This window comes from Geotrypetes seraphini, chromosome 6 (genome assembly GCF_902459505.1).
Source record: "Geotrypetes seraphini chromosome 6, aGeoSer1.1, whole genome shotgun sequence".
NCBI classification, from domain to species: Eukaryota; Metazoa; Chordata; class Amphibia; order Gymnophiona; family Dermophiidae; genus Geotrypetes; species Geotrypetes seraphini.
In genome coordinates, this window is record NC_047089.1 from 69,120,973 (window position 1) to 69,139,697 (window position 18,725).

The 18,725-nt window shown below is 36.9% G+C and overlaps 1 protein-coding gene across 1 annotated transcript in view; it reads left to right on the plus strand.

The window, feature by feature from the left end:
- VWA8 (von Willebrand factor A domain containing 8) overlaps positions 1–18,725 on the plus strand; it is a 428,432-nt gene that overhangs the window by 85,469 nt on the left and 324,238 nt on the right. The window contains exons 11-14 of the mRNA XM_033948297.1: positions 8,509–8,643; positions 8,728–8,805; positions 11,483–11,643; positions 14,314–14,427. Of these exons, the coding sequence (XP_033804188.1) occupies positions 8,509–8,643; positions 8,728–8,805; positions 11,483–11,643; positions 14,314–14,427 (488 nt within the window). The remainder of the gene's footprint in view (positions 1–8,508; positions 8,644–8,727; positions 8,806–11,482; positions 11,644–14,313; positions 14,428–18,725) is intronic.

Consider the following 18,725-nt stretch of genomic DNA (forward strand, 5'->3'; position numbering starts at 1 on the left):
TTCCTTCTATCCACTGTCTGCACCTTCCATTTGGTCTGTTACTGTGCCTTTCCCTTCACCCCCCCCCAATTGGTCTAGCACCCATCTTCTTCCCTCCACTCTCCCATAGTCTGGCATCTCTGTCTTCTTCCCTTCCAGCGTCTTCTCCCCACTCTCTCTTCCCAATTCCCTTCAGTGTCTTCTCCCTAATTTGTCATCCCCATTTCCCTTCAGCGTCTTCTCCCTAATCTGTCATCTCCATTTCCCTTCAGCGTTTTCTCCCACTCTATGTTCCCCATTTCCCTTCAGCGTCTTCTCCCCACTCTCTGTTCCCCATTTCCCTTCAGCGTCTTCTCCCCACTTTCTCCACCCCACCTTCCCCAGGTCCCTTCAGCGTCTGTTTTTCTCCACCCCACCTTTCTTCCCTTTTTCCCTCCCTGCCCCTTACCTTCACTGCAGGCAATTTCTAAATATGTTTCCTACCAGCAGCCGGAGCGCTGAAATCACATGTGGCTGCAGGAAAAGTCGTCTCTGATGCAACTTCCGATTGCATCAGAGATGACCTTTACGGCAGTCACAAATGATTTCAATGCTCCGCCTGCTGGGAAGAAGCACATTTAGAGAAATTCCCTGTCGCGAAGGTAAGGGGCAGGGAGGGAGATGTTCAGGCAGCGGGGATAGGCCTCAGTTGGTGGCGGCGATCGGATGGAGGGAGGGAGATGCTTGGGTGGTGGCGATCGGGCGGCGGCGGCAATCAGGATGTACAGTGAGTAATCACTAGAAAAGGAAAACCGTACAGCACCATAAAGAACAGATTCGACTTGCAGTGAAGTGTGCTGTCAACAGCTGGAGTTTAAGAGGTGTTCATATAGTGGTGATTCGCTAGCTCAGTTCAAAAGCATATCGCTATAGAAATATTACAGATGTTTCTATCCTGGCGGCGATCGGGCTCATGCGGCGGCGGCAATCAGGATGGAGGGAGGGAGCGCGATTGGTGACCGCGCGTATTCCCTTCCTTCACTGCGGAGACAAGGCCATTCACCGCTCCATGGAGCGGTGAATGGCCTCCTCCCCGTACCCGCAGCAACCACTTCCTTTCTGTCCCCCATTTCGGCGGGTTACCCGCGGCTAGCTACGGGTAACAACCACTGTGTCATTCTCTAAATCATATCTCCCTTCAGCCCTCTCTTTTTCAAGCTGAAGAGCCCTAACCTCCAGGATCCTTCAGAAAGTCATTAGGATCCCCACAGATCTCATTCTGATTGCACCTTGATGACCCTGAAAAATTTAGTTTCCTTTTCTTCTGGGTCTTATTGGTTCCTTTTGAACCCACCTCTACTTCCTTATGCAGCACAATGATTAGGTTCTTCTCCCTAGTGTGCCCAACCTCCTCCTGACTGCAAGGAAATTGCCGTAAGGTGACCCCCCTCTCCAATCAATATCAGTGGTTACATTTTTTCTCACTGCCACAATTTTGAGTGCTAAACACCCCTCGTGTAACGATACTACCCATACTGAACTACTTCCTCCACTTGTCAAATGCAAGCCTCAAGACTCTAAACAGTGATATCTTTCTATCATAACCCAGAGGATGGAAAACCAATCTCTCTGCACCTCCTGGTGACCCGCCAATGCCTAGGATCTAAATGTATTTTGGTGAAGGAGACGGTGATCCGGTGACAGATTTTTTTTTCCCCGTGTCATTCTCTATTGAGTAACAAGGAGAGGGGGGCGTGGCTTGGACACGCATGAGGAAGGTCGGCTAACAGAAGAGCTCCCTGAAAAAAGTCCTTGAAAGAAAAAAAAAAAGTTACTAAAAGTGGAGATTTAAGAATTATTTAATGATAAATAAAGAAAAAAACGCGATGGCTTCAGGAAAACAAAATAAAAATGATTTTGCGGTCTCGGGAAGCAGCAAGAGAGCAAAGCCTGAACAAGAAATAGGATCAAAAACAGGAGATCCAGAAGTAATGAAAGAATTGAAAGAAATCAAAGAAATGCTTTTACTTCTTACTAAAAAAGTTAACAATTTAACTGAAGATGTATCCACGTTAAATAAAAAAATGGATTTAATGGAGTTAAAGTGCAATGACATGGAAGAAAGATTAATAACAGCTGAAAAAGAAATTTCTAACAACATAAATGAAAAAAAGAAAATTGATTTACTTACTACAGAGTTGGAGGATCAATCGAATCGTGAAAGAAGGAGTAATATTCGTCTGATTGGTCTCCCGGAAGGAGCAGAGAAAGGAAATCCGGTGGCATTTATAGAAAATTTACTACCTAAACTACTTCCTCTAAAAACCAAGTACCCCATAGAGATTGAAAGAGCACATAGAGTGCCTACAAAAAGATCAGGAAGGTATCAAGGACCGAGGCCACTGATCTTTAAACTGTTGCGCCACCAGCAGGTTATAGAAATTTTTCAACTTGCAAAACAAAATAAAGGATTACAATTTCAAGATGCCCGCATTCATTTTGTTCCAGACTTTGCAAAAAGTACGGCGATCAAAAGAAAAAAGCTCCTGGACTTGAGACCACAACTAAGAGAAATGGGAGCAAAGTTTGGTATAGTATACCCGGCTAATATGAAAGTAACTATTGCAGATAAAACTTTAACTTTTGACAATGCAGAAGAACTACAAAAATTTATACAAAGCCAAGAATTACCAATGTCACCTTAATTTCTCTTTATTATATGTTATATTATTTTAACTGGAAAAACTTTTATTTTATTTTATGATATACACTTATTAAAATAATATTGTTTACCCATAGCAACGATTTAGAATGTTTTTAACCTTATTCAAAATTACACTTCAACGTTCTTTATGCTAATGATATGGCCTGGCTAAGTATTCCATAATGGAATGAAACAGTTAAGGCATCAGCTGAATTCTATTGATCTCAATTATAATTTTTAATATTAGGAAAAACTGTATGCGAATTGATTGTAGGATGGAGCTTCCTTCCTTTAAAATAGCAGTAAGACTATTTGAACTATATGCATGTGACTAATTTAACCCCTCAAGCAAATTGAAAAGATAATCAGTATTTCAACATCTTTACTATTCTTTAATACTACAAATACTACAAATCCCAGACATCAATGCGAAAGAATCTGCGAATAAGAAGACTTCACGAAACCGGAAAGAGGAATTATAAATAGGAGATGTTATTTCTCGAATGGATATTAAAGAATTACTTCGCTGTATAACAAACTATTAAAATAAAATATGAATGGAACAGAAACAAAGACCAACTTATATCTTAAAATTGAACGACGAAGAAAAATAGAAATCACCTGGAATACAACAAAATGTGATAAGAATATTGAACTGGATATAAAAATACAAAGAGGCGGTGAAAGAAGAAGGAATGATTTTTTACGAAGAAGGAAGTACTGAACATTAAATATTAGTAAATAAAGAGCACGATATAAAAATAAAAGAGACTTCTGCGTTTGAAGGGGGGGAGCTCTGGAATATAATTTTTTTTTTTTTTTTTTTGTCGCATACTTAACCTATACCTTATATATCTTTTAATCTTTTCATGTTTAATTAATTCTATAATATTAATTCTATAATATTAATTCATGATTAATATTATAGAAAACAGTATATGATTGGGTTTGATATAATGAAAGATTATTTCATTTTAATATATATAAGTATAATATGATTATACAATGTGATATTTTTAAATTTATAAAATTAAATATATTTACATAAGATTTAAATTAAGGTCAAAAATAGTAATGGAACATATAATTTGATATACAGGAACCATAGAAGGGAACTTAAAATATAATCTATATTATATGATTTATTAGATTTAGATTAAAATAAGAGTGTATTGAATAATAGAATAATAAATTAATTTAAAGTCTATATTAACATAAAATCTCAACCGGATTTATAGAAATATGAAATGTCAAGGAAAATATTAATTATCTTTAAAACTACTATAATATATATGACTTATTTGTGAATCTTAACAGATTTGGACTTTCAGGGAGTGTTTTTTGATACCGATCTAATATGTGTGTTGCCAAGTGTGCACTGCTATTAATTAGGGGGGAGGGAGGGTGGGATGGGAGGAGAGGGGAAATGGGAATGGGAAATTATATTGTTACAATGTATGGATATCTGATCGTAAAACTTATATTACATTTAAATCAAAATAGTTCTAAAATTTTAAATGGATATTAAAATATATACAATTAATGTCAATGGTTTAAATCATCCTATCAAAAGAAACAAATTATTAGGATTTCTCCATAAGCAAAACGCCGATATATACTTTATACAAGAGACTCATCTCTCAGATAATGAATCTAGGAAGTTAACAGGGGGTTGGATATCAAAATGTTTCTATTCACCTGCTTTAGGAAAAAAGGCTGGGGTAGCGATCCTGATAAATAAGAAATGCACTGCAAACTTTAAATTAATAAATTTTGATCCTTCAGGAAGATGGGTACATATTAAAATGGATTTGGGAAGTACAACCCTTGATTTATTTAATCTTTATGCTCCTAATTCAAATCAAAAGGAGTTTTTCAATCAAATTCAACAGATATTACTACCACTGGCTACTTCTAACTTAGTAGTAGCTGGAGATTTCAATGCTGTAATGGATCCAATTATAGACAAAAAACCAAGTAAAATCATAAAATCTTTAGGACTAGATAATTTAATACAATCTTGTAATTTAATAGATATATGGCGTATCCTTCATTTTAATGATCGGGAATATTCTTTTTGTTCTCAAGTCCATAAATCTTTTTCAAGAATTGATTATATATTTGTAAATAATAACATAGCGCAGCATGTATCAAAAGCAGTAATTGATCCCATTATAATTTCAGACCATGCTGGTGTGTGGATTAACCTTCAGAATTACAATAATGATCAATTTAATACAATATGGAGATTTAATAATGATTTATTAGCAGACTCGAAATTCTTAGAAGATCTTAAAGCAAAAATGCAAGAATTCTTTCAATTTAATACTTCTGATGACATTAATATAGAAATTTTATGGGATGCTTTTAAAGCAACAATGAGAGGAAATATAATTTCATATTCAGCTTTTATTAAAAAACAACTTAAAAAACAATATGAAGATATGGAAAAACAAATAAAAATTTTAGAAAATAAATTAATTACAAAATGGGAAAACAATACATTACAAGAGTTGTTAAAAGTAAAAGTTAAATATAATGAGATTTCTTCTCAAATTGTGAGGAAAGATATTTTCAATAAACAAGTACAATATTATGGCAATTCAAATAAAGCAGGAAAATTATTAGCAAATTTTCTTAAAGAAAAGAAAATCTAAGATTATTGCAATTAAAGATATACAAGGTAACACACATACCAACACAAAAGATATTATAACACAATTTCTTGATTTTTACAAGGAATTATACACTTCTAATTCTTATAAAAATAAAGGACAAGACGGATTAACTTTCTTAAATTCTTTTATTGGACCGAATATTCCGGATCATATAAAAGGAAGTTTAGAAGAACCTATATCTTTAAAAGAAATAGAAACAGCATTGAAGTCTCTTAGAGTTGGATCCGCTCCAGGTGGAGATGGTTATACTGTTGAATTTTATAAATCATTCCAAAATATCATATTACCATATCTGTTAAATTTGTTTCAATATCAAATAAAGAATGAAAATATATCTGGTACTATGGCAGAATCGATAATTATAGTCTTACCAAAACCAAACAAAGATCCTACTCTGGTTTCAAATTACAGGCCTATTTCATTATTAAATGTGGATAATAAATTAATGGCTAAAGTATTAGCATTAAGATTGGCAAAAGCTCTTCCTTTCATTATTGATGTACATCAAACAGGATTTATTGCTAAAAGACATTCATCAGACAATACTAGACTTGCATTCCACTCATTAAATTTAGCAAAAAATATAAATGATCCAGTTTTTTTAATTTCTTTAGATGCAGAAAAAGCTTTTGATAGAGTGGAATGGAATTTTATATATCAAGCTTTACATTGGTTTGGTATAGGATCCGGTTTTATTAAAATGATTCAGACATTGTATAGCTCTCCTGGAGCAAGATTATATATTAACAATAATTTATCAACTAAATTCAACTTGCATAGGGGAGTTAGACAAGGATGCCCTTTGTCTCCATTACTTTTTGATGTTGTCCTAGAACCTTTATTAATTGCAATAAAAAAAACTAGGGAAATAAAGGGAATCTCATTTACCAGTTTTGAATTTAAATTATCTGCATATGCAGATGATATATTATTATATTTAAGAGAACCGGAAATTACTATTCCATGTATGCTTAATTTAATAGAAAAATACGGTACATTTTCTGGATATAAAATTAATTGGAATAAATCTGAAATCCTCCCAATTAATGTTCATTGTACCAAAGGATTATTTGATCCATATTCATTTATTTGGAAAGAGGATGGAATAAAATACTTAGGAATTATGATCAAAAATACAATTGAAGACACAGTCAAAGAGAATGAAAAACTTTTATTGAAAAAAATAACAGAAATGTGTGAGCAATGGAATCCATTACATCTTTCTTGGTGGGGAAGAATTCAAACAATTAAAATGATGATATTGCCTGTGGTTTGTTACCAAATGAGTATGATTCCAATATTTTTTCAGGGGTCATTTTATAAAAAACTTAACAATATTCTTACAAAATTTGTTTGGTGTGGGAAAAGACCAAGAATCGCTTTAGTATCATTACAAAGACCAATTATGGAAGGGGGGGTAAATTTTCCAAATTTTTATAGGTATCATCAAGCCTATATTTTAAGACAGGGTATGTATTGGATCCTCCCAGATCTCTTAGAAAATGTACCAGATTGGCTGTATTTAGAATGGCGGCTCCTGTTCCCTTTAAATCCAGAACACTTAATTTCTATATCAATGCCTATAAGATACAAAGAACACAGAATCTTATTAGATACTTGGAAAACATTAAGATACATAAATAATCTGACACCAGAACCAATTGCTAAATCCCTAAATCAATCAATATGGGTAAACTCCAGGATCAGAATTGGCGGATTTAAAATCGTCTGGAAACAATGGATAACTGCAGGAATAAGAACATTAAATGACGTCATATCAGAAGGTTCCTTGCTTAGTTTTTCACAATTGCAAAATAAATTTAGACTAAATAAAATACAATTTTTTAAATGGATGCAATTGAAGCAAGCCATTCAGGTAGGGTTCCCTGAATGGAAAATTCTCAATACTCAATATAGTTTGCAAGTTTTATGTTTCCAGACGGATTTCTTGGGTCACCAAGCCGCAAAATGGTATAAATTAATAAATGGATTTCTAAATAAAAAAAAGAAAACTGGACTTAGGGATATTTGGAGCATTGAGATTGGACAGACAATTTCTGCATCTCAATGGCCAAAATTCTGGTCCTGGAGATTAAGATTAACAAAGTCAGCATCTATGAGTCAAACATGGTTATTTTTATTACATAGAGTGTTATGGACCCCGACGCGCTTGCAAAAGATAGATAATACTAGATCTAATAGATGTTGGCATTGTAAAATAGAAGTAGGGACATTGGATCATTTAATTTTTTTTTGTCCCTGTATAAAAGCTTTTTGGAATTTAATTTGGCCCCAAATAAATATATTACTAGAAAATCACGTAGGACTCTCATATGATACCATATTATTCGGTACTGCAATGAGAACACAGAGTCCAATATCAGCAAATAATAATAAATTACTTTTAATATTGACAGGAGTTGCCATGCAGCAAATCACACAAAATTGGAAAGATTTTACCAAACTAAATTATACATTCTGGTGGAACTCGGTATGTCACATTTACAAAATGGAGAAAATTTTGGCTTTACAACAAGGAAATATTAAAAATTTTAAGAAAATATGGGATCCATTGACTAATTATTCTAGAGATCAGATATCTTAACACATTGATAATAGTAATATAGGGTTAGGGTGGGAAATATAGATATTAATATGAAAGAAAAATGGAAAAACAATTAATAGGGGAAAGGGATGAATATCTATGATATGAATTTGTACATACATATATATTTTATTATACATTTTATAATATGTGATTCATGTATTGAAAGAATGAAAATTCTATAAATAAAAAGTTAAAAAAAAAAAAAAAAAAGAGTAACAAGGAGAGGAGCCATACTGAAGGCGGGAGTCCCTGCACATGCTTAGTAAACCAAAAGCTTACTATTGTTAGGAGAGAGCACTGACACAGGATCAGCCTAAGGACTTCACTAACAAGTGTGGCTACATTCCCTCGCTGTCCTCGGAGAACACTTACTACAGGTGAGTAATTTCTCTTTGAGGAAGTATTCTATTACATGTCAAACTAAGGAAAGGAGAATCTGTATGTAGATATTCATTTAGTTAATCCACTTCTGTAGTTAGTTTTCAGAAGAAATTTATAGCTCTGTATTTCTGTTATCTCTATTTTATAAGTTCTTAATTTTTGTCTTTGATCTCCCACAGGTACCATCTGGAACCAGATCACTAAAACTGCATTCAGAATCACCAAATTTCATCAAGACCTCCAGCCATGAACGTCTTTTAGCAGAGATGATGCAGTCACATATGGTTAAGGATATGTGTTTGACTGGAGGAAAAGTAAGAATTGGCTACACTTACAGATTTTTTATGTATCTTAGATGCTAGAACTAAGTTTCATCCAAATATATTTTTTCTTTTTAGGGCTGTGGTAAAACTGTAATTGTAAAGGAGTTTGCTGATATTCTTGGATATGACATTGAACCCATCATGTTGTATCAGGTAAGTACATCACTCACTGACAAGAAGTATGTAGATAGATTCTTGGAGGATGCATTCTTTGGCAAAAATTACAATTGAAATCTTGACCTGTAGAAATAGAAAAAGGAGCAAGGATTAGGTTAGGGAGTAATCTGTCTATTTGTCTCTTTTTCATTGAGTTTGCCAAGGTACACAACACATTTGTCAGTGCACAAGGGAAGAAACGGAGAAACAGAAACATGATGGCAAATAAAGGCCAAATGGCCCATCCAGTCTGCTCATCCGCAGCATCCACTATCTCCTCCTCTCCCTAAAAGATCCCACATGCCTAATGCTTTTTTGAATTCAGACACAGTCTTTGTCTCCACCACCTCTACCAGGAGACTATTCCATGCATCTACCACCCTTTCTGTAAAAATGTATTTCATTAGATTATTCCTGAATGTATCACCTCTTAACTTCATCCTATGCCCTCTCATTTCCAGAACTTCCTTTCAAATGAAAGAGACTTGGCTCATAATTATGCCACATAGGTATTTAAATGTCTCTATTATATCTTCCTTCTTCTGCCTTTCCTCCAAAGTATACATATTGAGGTCTTTAAGTCTGTCCCCATATGCTTTATGACAAAGGTCCAAAGACCTCCGATCATTTTTAGTAGTCTTCCTCTGGACCAACTCCAACCTATTTATGTCTTTTTGAAAGTGTGGTTTCCAGAATTGTACACAATATTCTAAATGAGGTCTCACCAGAGTCTTATACAGCGTTTGCTCTGCTATATGCCAGATGTTTCAAATGGAATTTATTATTTTTTAATGATACAGTCACAGTTGCACAAATGTGTGAAGTAATTTTGCACTTTATTTTGATTAAGTTTGATTAAATATTTTGAGTTTGCAATGTGAAACATTGACGGCCTCTTTTACATTTTGAGTTTGCAACGTGAAACATTGATGGCCTCTTTTACAATGCCGCACTAGCGGCTGCGCTGCGCTAACAGCCCCAAAGCCCATAGAGATTTAAAAGGCTTTGGGGCTGTTGCTGTGCGGCAGCCACTAGCATGGCTTTGTAAAAGAAGCTGTGAGTTGTTGTTGTTGTTTTTTCTGGATCGATGATAGAAATCTGGAACTAATAAGTCTCAGACTATTTCAGTTCCATTACATACTGAGCAGGTTTCTGAGATCCTTTTTCTTCTCTTTAAACACAGAGGTTTACTGTTTTTGTTTTGAGCAAGTTGTGTTTTTGGCTTTTCCCATATTTTGGGATTGAGGATGAAAGTAGCCAATTAACGACTCCCCTTTTTCCCCTCTCCCTTCTTTTCTGTCATGACTATGGAGGTCTGCGCTTCTCCACCCCCTTGCTGATTTTTTTTCTTTTCTTTTTTTTTTTATTAATTACTTTGTTAAATTTGATGATTTTGATTATAAACTGCTTAGACTGCTTAATAGGCAGTATATCAAGTCTCCAATAAACTTGAAATTTGAATTATATAGTGGATGCTCTATATGATATCATCAGAGTTATGAGCAAGATGCCAGCCTATGCTATCTCCATCCAGCAGATACTCTGGATCAGACAGTGGGCAGGAGATTCAGCCTCTAAAGCCACTCTGAGAAAGTTTCCCTTTTAAGGGCATATGCAGTGGCAATTCTTATGTTCTTATGTTGTGTTGTGTTGTGTGCATGCACAACATAGGAACAATAGCTGCTGCGTTGGCAATCCTCTTGAATTATAAATGGTGAGCACGTGTGTGTGAGGGACTTTGGAGAAGAACAGATTCCCCTTGAGCTGCCCTGCTTGACCCTCCTAATGTTTCTGGAAGGAGGAGATAGGGATAAGGGAACGTATTTTGGAAGTGGAAGGCAGAAATAGTGGATCCGGGGGGGGGGGGGGTTGGAGGAGAGGAGAGATGCTGGATGGGAGGGCATTTGGAAAGAAAAAGAGAGAGATGGTGGATTTTGGGGTAGTGGGAGGGGAGGAAGAAGGGAGAGGTGCTGGATGGGAGGAGGATATTTGGGAAGAGAAAGGATAAAATGGTGGATCCAGAGGTGGTGGGGAGGGAGAGAGCAATAATGGATGGAAGGGCTTTGATGGGTAGGGAAATTGGGGAAGGGCCTAGAGGATAGGAATTTGGAGTCTCCTGCCCTGGGCCTTAGCAAGTCTAACAGCTCTGCTTAACAGTCCTCCTTTCCCTGACTACCCTGCACCTTGGAACTACTGGTCTCCCCCATCCCCCCAGTGAGCTGCTGGTGCTGTTGCCCCCCATCCCCCTGGCATTCTGCTAGTGCCAGACAGAACTGTGCTGAAAGCACAGAGAAACAGAACCAGAGTCAGGAAATGAGAAGATTAGAAAGAAAATCACAAGACAACAAAGGTAAGATAAATGATGTTGATTTTAGTTTATTTGAAATATGTCAATTTTGAGAATTTACATCTGCTATCTCTGTATTGCACTGTACAAGGGGAGCTTTTTAATCATGATTAATTTGCATGCTAAAAAAAATTTTAATTGATGTACAGCCCTAAAAAGAAATATAAGCACTTTGCTGAATTGCTGACTTTATCTTATGTTACACTGGACAGTCCTGGTGTGAAATAAGCATGAGAAAAGTCAGCACTAGGCCATCATCAAGCTACTGCAACCTATTACATGGAGTCAGAAATAAATCCATTTTTATTGGTTTAAATGTGCTTATAGGATATGACAGCCCGAGATCTGTTGCAGCAGAGGCATACTCTTCCTAATGGAGATACTGCTTGGAGACCATCTGCTCTAGTCACTGCTGCTCTGGAAGGGAAACTTGTTGTTCTTGATGGTATCCATCGTGTCAACCCTGGAACTTTATCTATTTTGCAAAGGTTAGTATTTGAGGCATCGATCTCATTGGAATCTGAGACAGATTGTCCTGTGTAAATCTTGAGTATGAGTTGATAGCAGCTGGAATCTATGGAGGTAATTCTTTAGGAGCCACAGTGTTGGCACCTAGTGCCAATACTATAATGGCTGCAAGGTATGCCTAAGATGTTATAGCGTACTAGCATAAAGGCCTACTAACAATGGCAGGTCAATAGCTGGTGTAAGTTGGCAGGTATAAGTGTACCACGCAATGTGTACAACTATTTTATAGGCCGCATGAGTCACATGGTGACATGCACATGCTCCATGTCAATGTGTGCCCCTTGCGCCTTGCACTTATGCATGTAACTGCCAATTATTGTCATCAGTGACGCATGTAACTGCTAATATTCTATGATCAACATGCATATTTTCACTTTACTGATTTAGTAGTAATGTTGCAAAGGGTAATTCCGTTTGTTATATGCATCTCCATGCAGCATTCCAGCTGTCATATTAATCATGGAGAAACCTGGAATTTCTACTGTTTGTGAAACCTTCTGAAGGACTGACAAACAAGCCATGGCAATGTTTGGTGTTAGTACACTGTAGCGTTTGCTTTTTGATTTTGATGCTGACTGATCCTATGAATGAAACTATATGGGCATTGTGATAGAACTGCAGTAAACACTGCGGTGGAGTTTTTTTGAGCACATGAAGCATTAACTGAGGCTTTTCTCCACATTTATATGCTGTGTTTAGCTTAGTGCAAAATACTGCGTTTCTCTCTCTCCCTATATTGTACTACATAGTGGTTAGTGGAGTGATCATTACTGTGTCAAGCATAATTTTTGCTTTTTCTTTGATAATTGAATTATGCTCTGTTGAATTATATAGTAATTGAAATCACTCATTATTATAGTGTTGCCCATTTCTCCAGCTTTCCTAATCTCTGAAAACAATTCTTCATCTGTCTGCTCATTTTGTCCCAGTATATTTGCATCCCATCCATGGGATTCACTGAACCATGTCTCTGTGATAGCAACAGAAAACAAAACTATAAATGAACCCCCTCCTCCCACACCCTCCACCTTTCCAAAAATGGCAACCAAGACTTCCTGTGGCTGTCTCACAAGCACTCTATGAATTTCATGAGGTTTCACACCCTCCGACCACAAAAATCTGATGACTGCTAGCTGCTCCTCTAGTGTGCAAACTGCTAAAGACACTGCTGGAGTCAAGTTTGGCATACATTTCAGAGGTCTTGTATGACCTGATAAGGGCATCTGATAGAAGGATCACAGTTGCAGTGTCATTATGAAAACTTGATAGCTCTAAGTCTAATAAATGCTGGCACTGTCATCTTGAGGCGGGGACATTAGATCATCTTTTATTTTATTGTCCATTTATATTATTATTTTGGAAATCAATTTGCCCTCAAATAAATAGGATGTTGGAGAATCCGGTAGCCTTGACATATGATACGATTTTCTTTGGCACAGCAATGAGAGCACAGAGTCAAATTTCTTCAAATAACAACAAACTTTTATTTATATTAACTGGAGTAGCAGTTCAACAAATAACATATAATTGGAAAAATTATGACAGGTTAAATTATAACTTTTGGTGGAATTCAGTATGCCATATATATAAAATGGAGCGTATATTTGCAACACAAAACGGTTATATAGATAAGTTTAAGAAGATTTGGGGACCATTAACAAACTTTTGCAATGAATGATACAATATTCCCATAATAAGATATTTGATAAGGGGAGTGGTGGGTGGGTTTATTTTATTCATCACATAATATAAATAATTTATCATTATATTTTGTTTTATTGTATGCAATTGCCAAAGTATGGGGAGGGGAAGAGTTTATAATTGAGTAATAATTGATATACTTATTAAGTATTAGATAATGTTTAAATATTATAGTAACAGAGTATATAATGATACGTTGTATTTACAGTAATACATGAAAGAATATCAAGTGTGTACTTAATGAAATTGTATGAATTTCTATGGTACACTATTTGTTATATGAAAAAATGAATAAAAAACTTAAAACGAAAACATTTGTGGTTGAGGAACTAGGAATAATGGCATGTGGCAGGAACGAGTGGGTTTGTTTCTGCCCAAAGACATCACTAAACTACCAGGTCTTTCTAAGATAGATCTGGGGAGGGCTTACAGGTAGGATAGGGGAGGGATTGATTGTTGGGGGAGGGGGGGTGTAGAGTGAGTTTTAGGTTTCAGCCAAAAATGTTCAAGCATTTTTGGCTGAAATCCAATCCCAGATTTCAGTCCAATTTCAGTGCTGAATTGAAACTGAAATTCGATTAGTCTCTAAATAAAATCATGGTACAAGAAACATGAGTGATCAATGTTTGTTTATTTTTTTTCACAAAAAGGCATAGTTATGAGCTACAAAATGTTGTGTTAGATATTTTGACTAACATGGTTTAGCCATAGACAGGTAAGTTCTTTACATTAGCCTGCTTGAATTTTTTCATTCAACTGGTGTATTTATGAGCAGTACCAATAATTTTTATAATTTACTTATGCTTGATCCTTTGCAGCATTTTCATTATGCTTCTGCTATGGCCATTTGTTTGCTTACTGTCTTTTAGCAAATGCTTGAGATAGCTCTAAATAAATTCAGCTACGGATTTGTATTTTCTTTTGAACAGACTAATCCATGATAGAGAACTTACTCTTTATGATGGCACTAGGTTAATAAGAGAAGACAGATATCAATATTTAAAAGATGAACTGCAATTTTCTGATGAAGTATTACAAAAGAGGTAAGGGTCAAGTACTGGAGGTCCAGAATATACAAACCTAGGGCTGTCAGTAATTCCATCTTACTTGTTATTTTATGACGTTTGAAAAACAGTTGAAAATAATTTAGTTTATCTTCTACTTATATGAGTAAATTTTAGCTATTGCAGGAAGCTTGCAGACCTGTGGCTATGTCCTCTTATTCAATCCTCAAACCTTCTCTTGACTGTCGGCTTCCTCCAGAAACCACATCTCCTTATCTTTGTCCTCATTTTCACTTCCCTGAGTCTGAATCTCCTCCCCTCTCTCCATTTCTCAGATCCCAGAATCTTACTATCTTTCTTGGTCACTGTAATCATGGAACCATTCCTGTTTTCTTTCCTTTTTTCTTTCCCAGCCTTCCCACCTTCTCTTCTCTCTTTGTTGTCAATCTGCTCTCCCAATTTTCATTCCTCCCTGTCTCCTTCTCTCTCTATCCTCTTCTCCCAATATCTGAGATCTTTTTTTCTTCCCTAACCAATATCGGAAATCTCTTATCCACAAACACTCAAAAGAACAAAATAAATTTTATGGGCAAATAAGCAAATTTGAAAAAGTACTTTACTTTTTATAATGTGTAATAAAAAAAATAAAAAAATCTCTTACTATTCTAAATGATGCAAATATATGCATGGACTTGCTGTAGACTTTCAGAAACTTTGCAGCAGAATTTTCTTAACTCTAGCTTCAGAATCTACCCCTGAGGTGCTGCAGGAAACCTGGGGTGGTGGGTATAGTCAGACTTAAAGAGCATTTTATTGGTCTGATAGGTCCAGTAGCTACCCTTGTTCTTGTGTGCAGAGACCCGTATGGTATCTTCAAACGAACTTAGAATACTTGGATGCATGCAAATATGAATGGACTAGCCCCAGAAAAGACAAAACACAAACTCTGCAGATCCTCAGACAAATGGTTCGACACAGAACTTCTTCAACTAAAAAGACACTGCAGACAACTCGAAAGAGTATGGCAAAAAAAGAACCAAGAACTAACCAAAGTAGCTTGGAGAAACCTAATAAAACAATACAAAGCCAAACTTAAAGAAAAACGAAGAGCTTACTACTCCAAACTAATCGGCACAGAATCCATAGACACAAAGAAACTCTTCCAACTTGTGAAGAACCTCACAGACACGCAGCCATTCCTAGCCACTCAAGGAATCCACCCTCCAACGGCCACCCAACTAGCAGACCACTTCAAGAACAAGATCGCTACCATCAGAGCCTCCTTCTCCAATTCACCGACCCTCCTAGATGAGATCATAATAAACCCCACAACTGATGAAGCCACTGCAGCCGACAGACACTGGTCCAACTTTACAAAGGTGCAATGATGGGACTTCAACCAACTCTACAATAAATATAGTCGAGCGTCATGCGACCTGAATAATTGCCCCTCATATTTACTAACAAATGCCTCCCCCAAATTTAGAGCTTGCCTACTGCAATGGATCCAAACAACGCTCACGGAAGGCCAATTCCCACAAGACCTAGGAGAAATCATAGTCACTCCAATACTGAAAGATCACAAAGGACCAATAGACACCCCTTCCAACTACCGACCCATAGCCTCTATTCCATTATATGTTAAACTAATAGAAGGTCTGGTTGCCCAATACCTCACCAACTACCTTGAAGACCACAACCTACTCCACCCAACTCAATCAGGGTTCAGATCCAACCACAGCACTGAGACACTGCTAGTCTCCCTTCTAGATACAGCCCGACAACACCTTAGCAAAGGAAGAAGGATGCTGATAATTCAACTAGACCTCTCAGCCGCATTTGACCTGGTTGACCACAGTATACTTCTTCAGATACTAGAAGCAATAGGGATCTCAGGCGGAGTATACAACTGGTTCCAAGGATTCCTCAAAACAAGAACATACAGAGTAAAAACAAAAGATCTAATATCGGAAACCTGGACCAATCCCTGCGGAGTACCTCAAGGTTCACCACTCTCACCCATGCTCTTCAATGTCTTCATTTCCTCCCTTGGTACCCTATTAGACAAACTCGAAGTAACCTCATTCAGCTATGCAGACAATATAACCATACTCCTCCCCTTTGACTCACAAGACCCCACTACAACAGAAACCAAATCCGCTTGGAGAACCCAAATCAAACTATATAACAACAAACTTAAGGAAAAGCGCAAAACATACTACACTAAACTAATTGGCACAAACAACCCCGACACAAAAACACTCTTCAACTTAGTAAAAAAACTTACAGACACAAACCCATACCTTGCCACTCAAGGCAACAAAACCCCAACAGCTTCCCAACTAGCTGATCATTTCAAACTCAAGATCATCAAAATCAGAACTACCTTCAACAACTCAACTACCATACTCAACGAGTTAATAAATACCCCCACAAAACAGAAGAAGCCATAACAGCAGACAGAACATGGACCACCTTCCCAACTCTACAATGGCCTGAACTGAACCGACTATATAAAAAATACATCCACACCTCATGCGACTTGAACAACTGCCCATCGTATCTACTCACAAATGCCTCCCCTAAATTCAAAACCAGCCTCATGCAGTGGATACAAAGCACTCTCTTAGAAGGCCAATTCCCACAAGATCTAGGAGAGATCATAATCACACCCATACTGAAAGACCAAAAAGGTCCTGTAGACACACCTACCAACTACAGACCGATCGCTTCAATCCCACTCTATGTCAAGCTGATTGAAGGACTCGTGGCTCAATACCTCTCTAACTACCTAGCAGACCACAATATACTTCACACATCCCAATCAGGATTTAGATCTTACCACAGCACGGAAACTCTACTAGCAACACTACTGGACATAGCCCGACAACACCTCAGTAAAGGTCACAGGATCCTAATTATCCAACTAGATCTTTCCGCAGCCTTTGATCTAGTTGATCATACCATACTACTCCAGATACTTGATGCAATAGGGATCTCAGGGGTGGTATACAACTGGTTCCAAGGATACCTTAAAACAAGAACTTACAGAGTTAAGATAAACGATAAGAAATCCAACACATGGTCTAATCCATGTGGAGTCCCTCAGGGCTCTCCACTTTCACCCATTCTATTCAACCTCTACATCTCTTCACTTGGTACCACTCTAGACAACCTAAATGTAACATCCTTCAGTTACGAAACCCAAGACAACTCCGCTACTGGACACTTGGAAACAATACTGGACGAAGTAGAAAAATGGATGACAAACCACAAATTAAAACTAAACTCGGACAAAACCAAATTCTTAATGCTTGAAATGGACAAAATCCCATCCATAACAGACCTGGAAATCAAAACTACCAAATACCCAATCCAGACCTCCCTCAAAATCCTGGGAGTGCTGATAGATAGATGCTGCACTATGCAGACTCAAATCAACAAAACTACCCAAAAAGCATTCTTCACAATGCGCAACTTACGAAAAATAAGGAAATTCTTCGACAAAGAACACTACAGGATCATTGTTCAATCCCTGGTACTAGGACTTGTGGACTACTGCAATATCCTATATCTACCATGTCCTACAAAAATGATCAAAAAACTACAGACCATTCAGAACACGGCTCTCAGACTAATCTATTCCCTCGGAAAATATGACCACATAACTAACGCCTACCTAGTCTCACATTGGCTACCGATCAGAGCCAGAATCCAATTCAAACTATACTGTCTAATCTTCAAAGTACTCAACGGTACAGCACCTGCCTATCTAATCGATCGCCTACACCGAAACCTTCCACCCAGAATAAGAAGAACACTGACACCATTCTCATACCCACCACTCAACGGCACTCATCGTACAAAGCTTTACGATAACCTCATAGCAACGCATGCAGCAAAACTCGAACCCTCCATAACCAGATTGTTAACCTCAACATCTGACTTCAAAGCATTCCGCAAAGAACTCAAAACGCTACTTTTCAAAAAGCATATTCAAAACACCTAATCTCCTCTTCCACATACACCGACCAGGTTACCCACTCCCTGACACCATATCCTCAACCGACCAAAAAACAAAAAAAAACAAAAAAAAAAACCTAATTCTTCCTACCGATTTATTACCTACCAACGCCTGGAAAAAGATTTGATATGTAATGTAATATAACTGCTCTCATCCAATGTTACCAAGTCTATACTCATTCTGTAACTATGTCTTACCCTAAATGTCACGTACCCTCCTGGAAATGTCCAGCTTCTTCTTATGTAATCCGCTTTGAACCGCAAGGTATAAGCGGAATAGAAATCACTAATGTAATGTAATGTAATAACCTGGT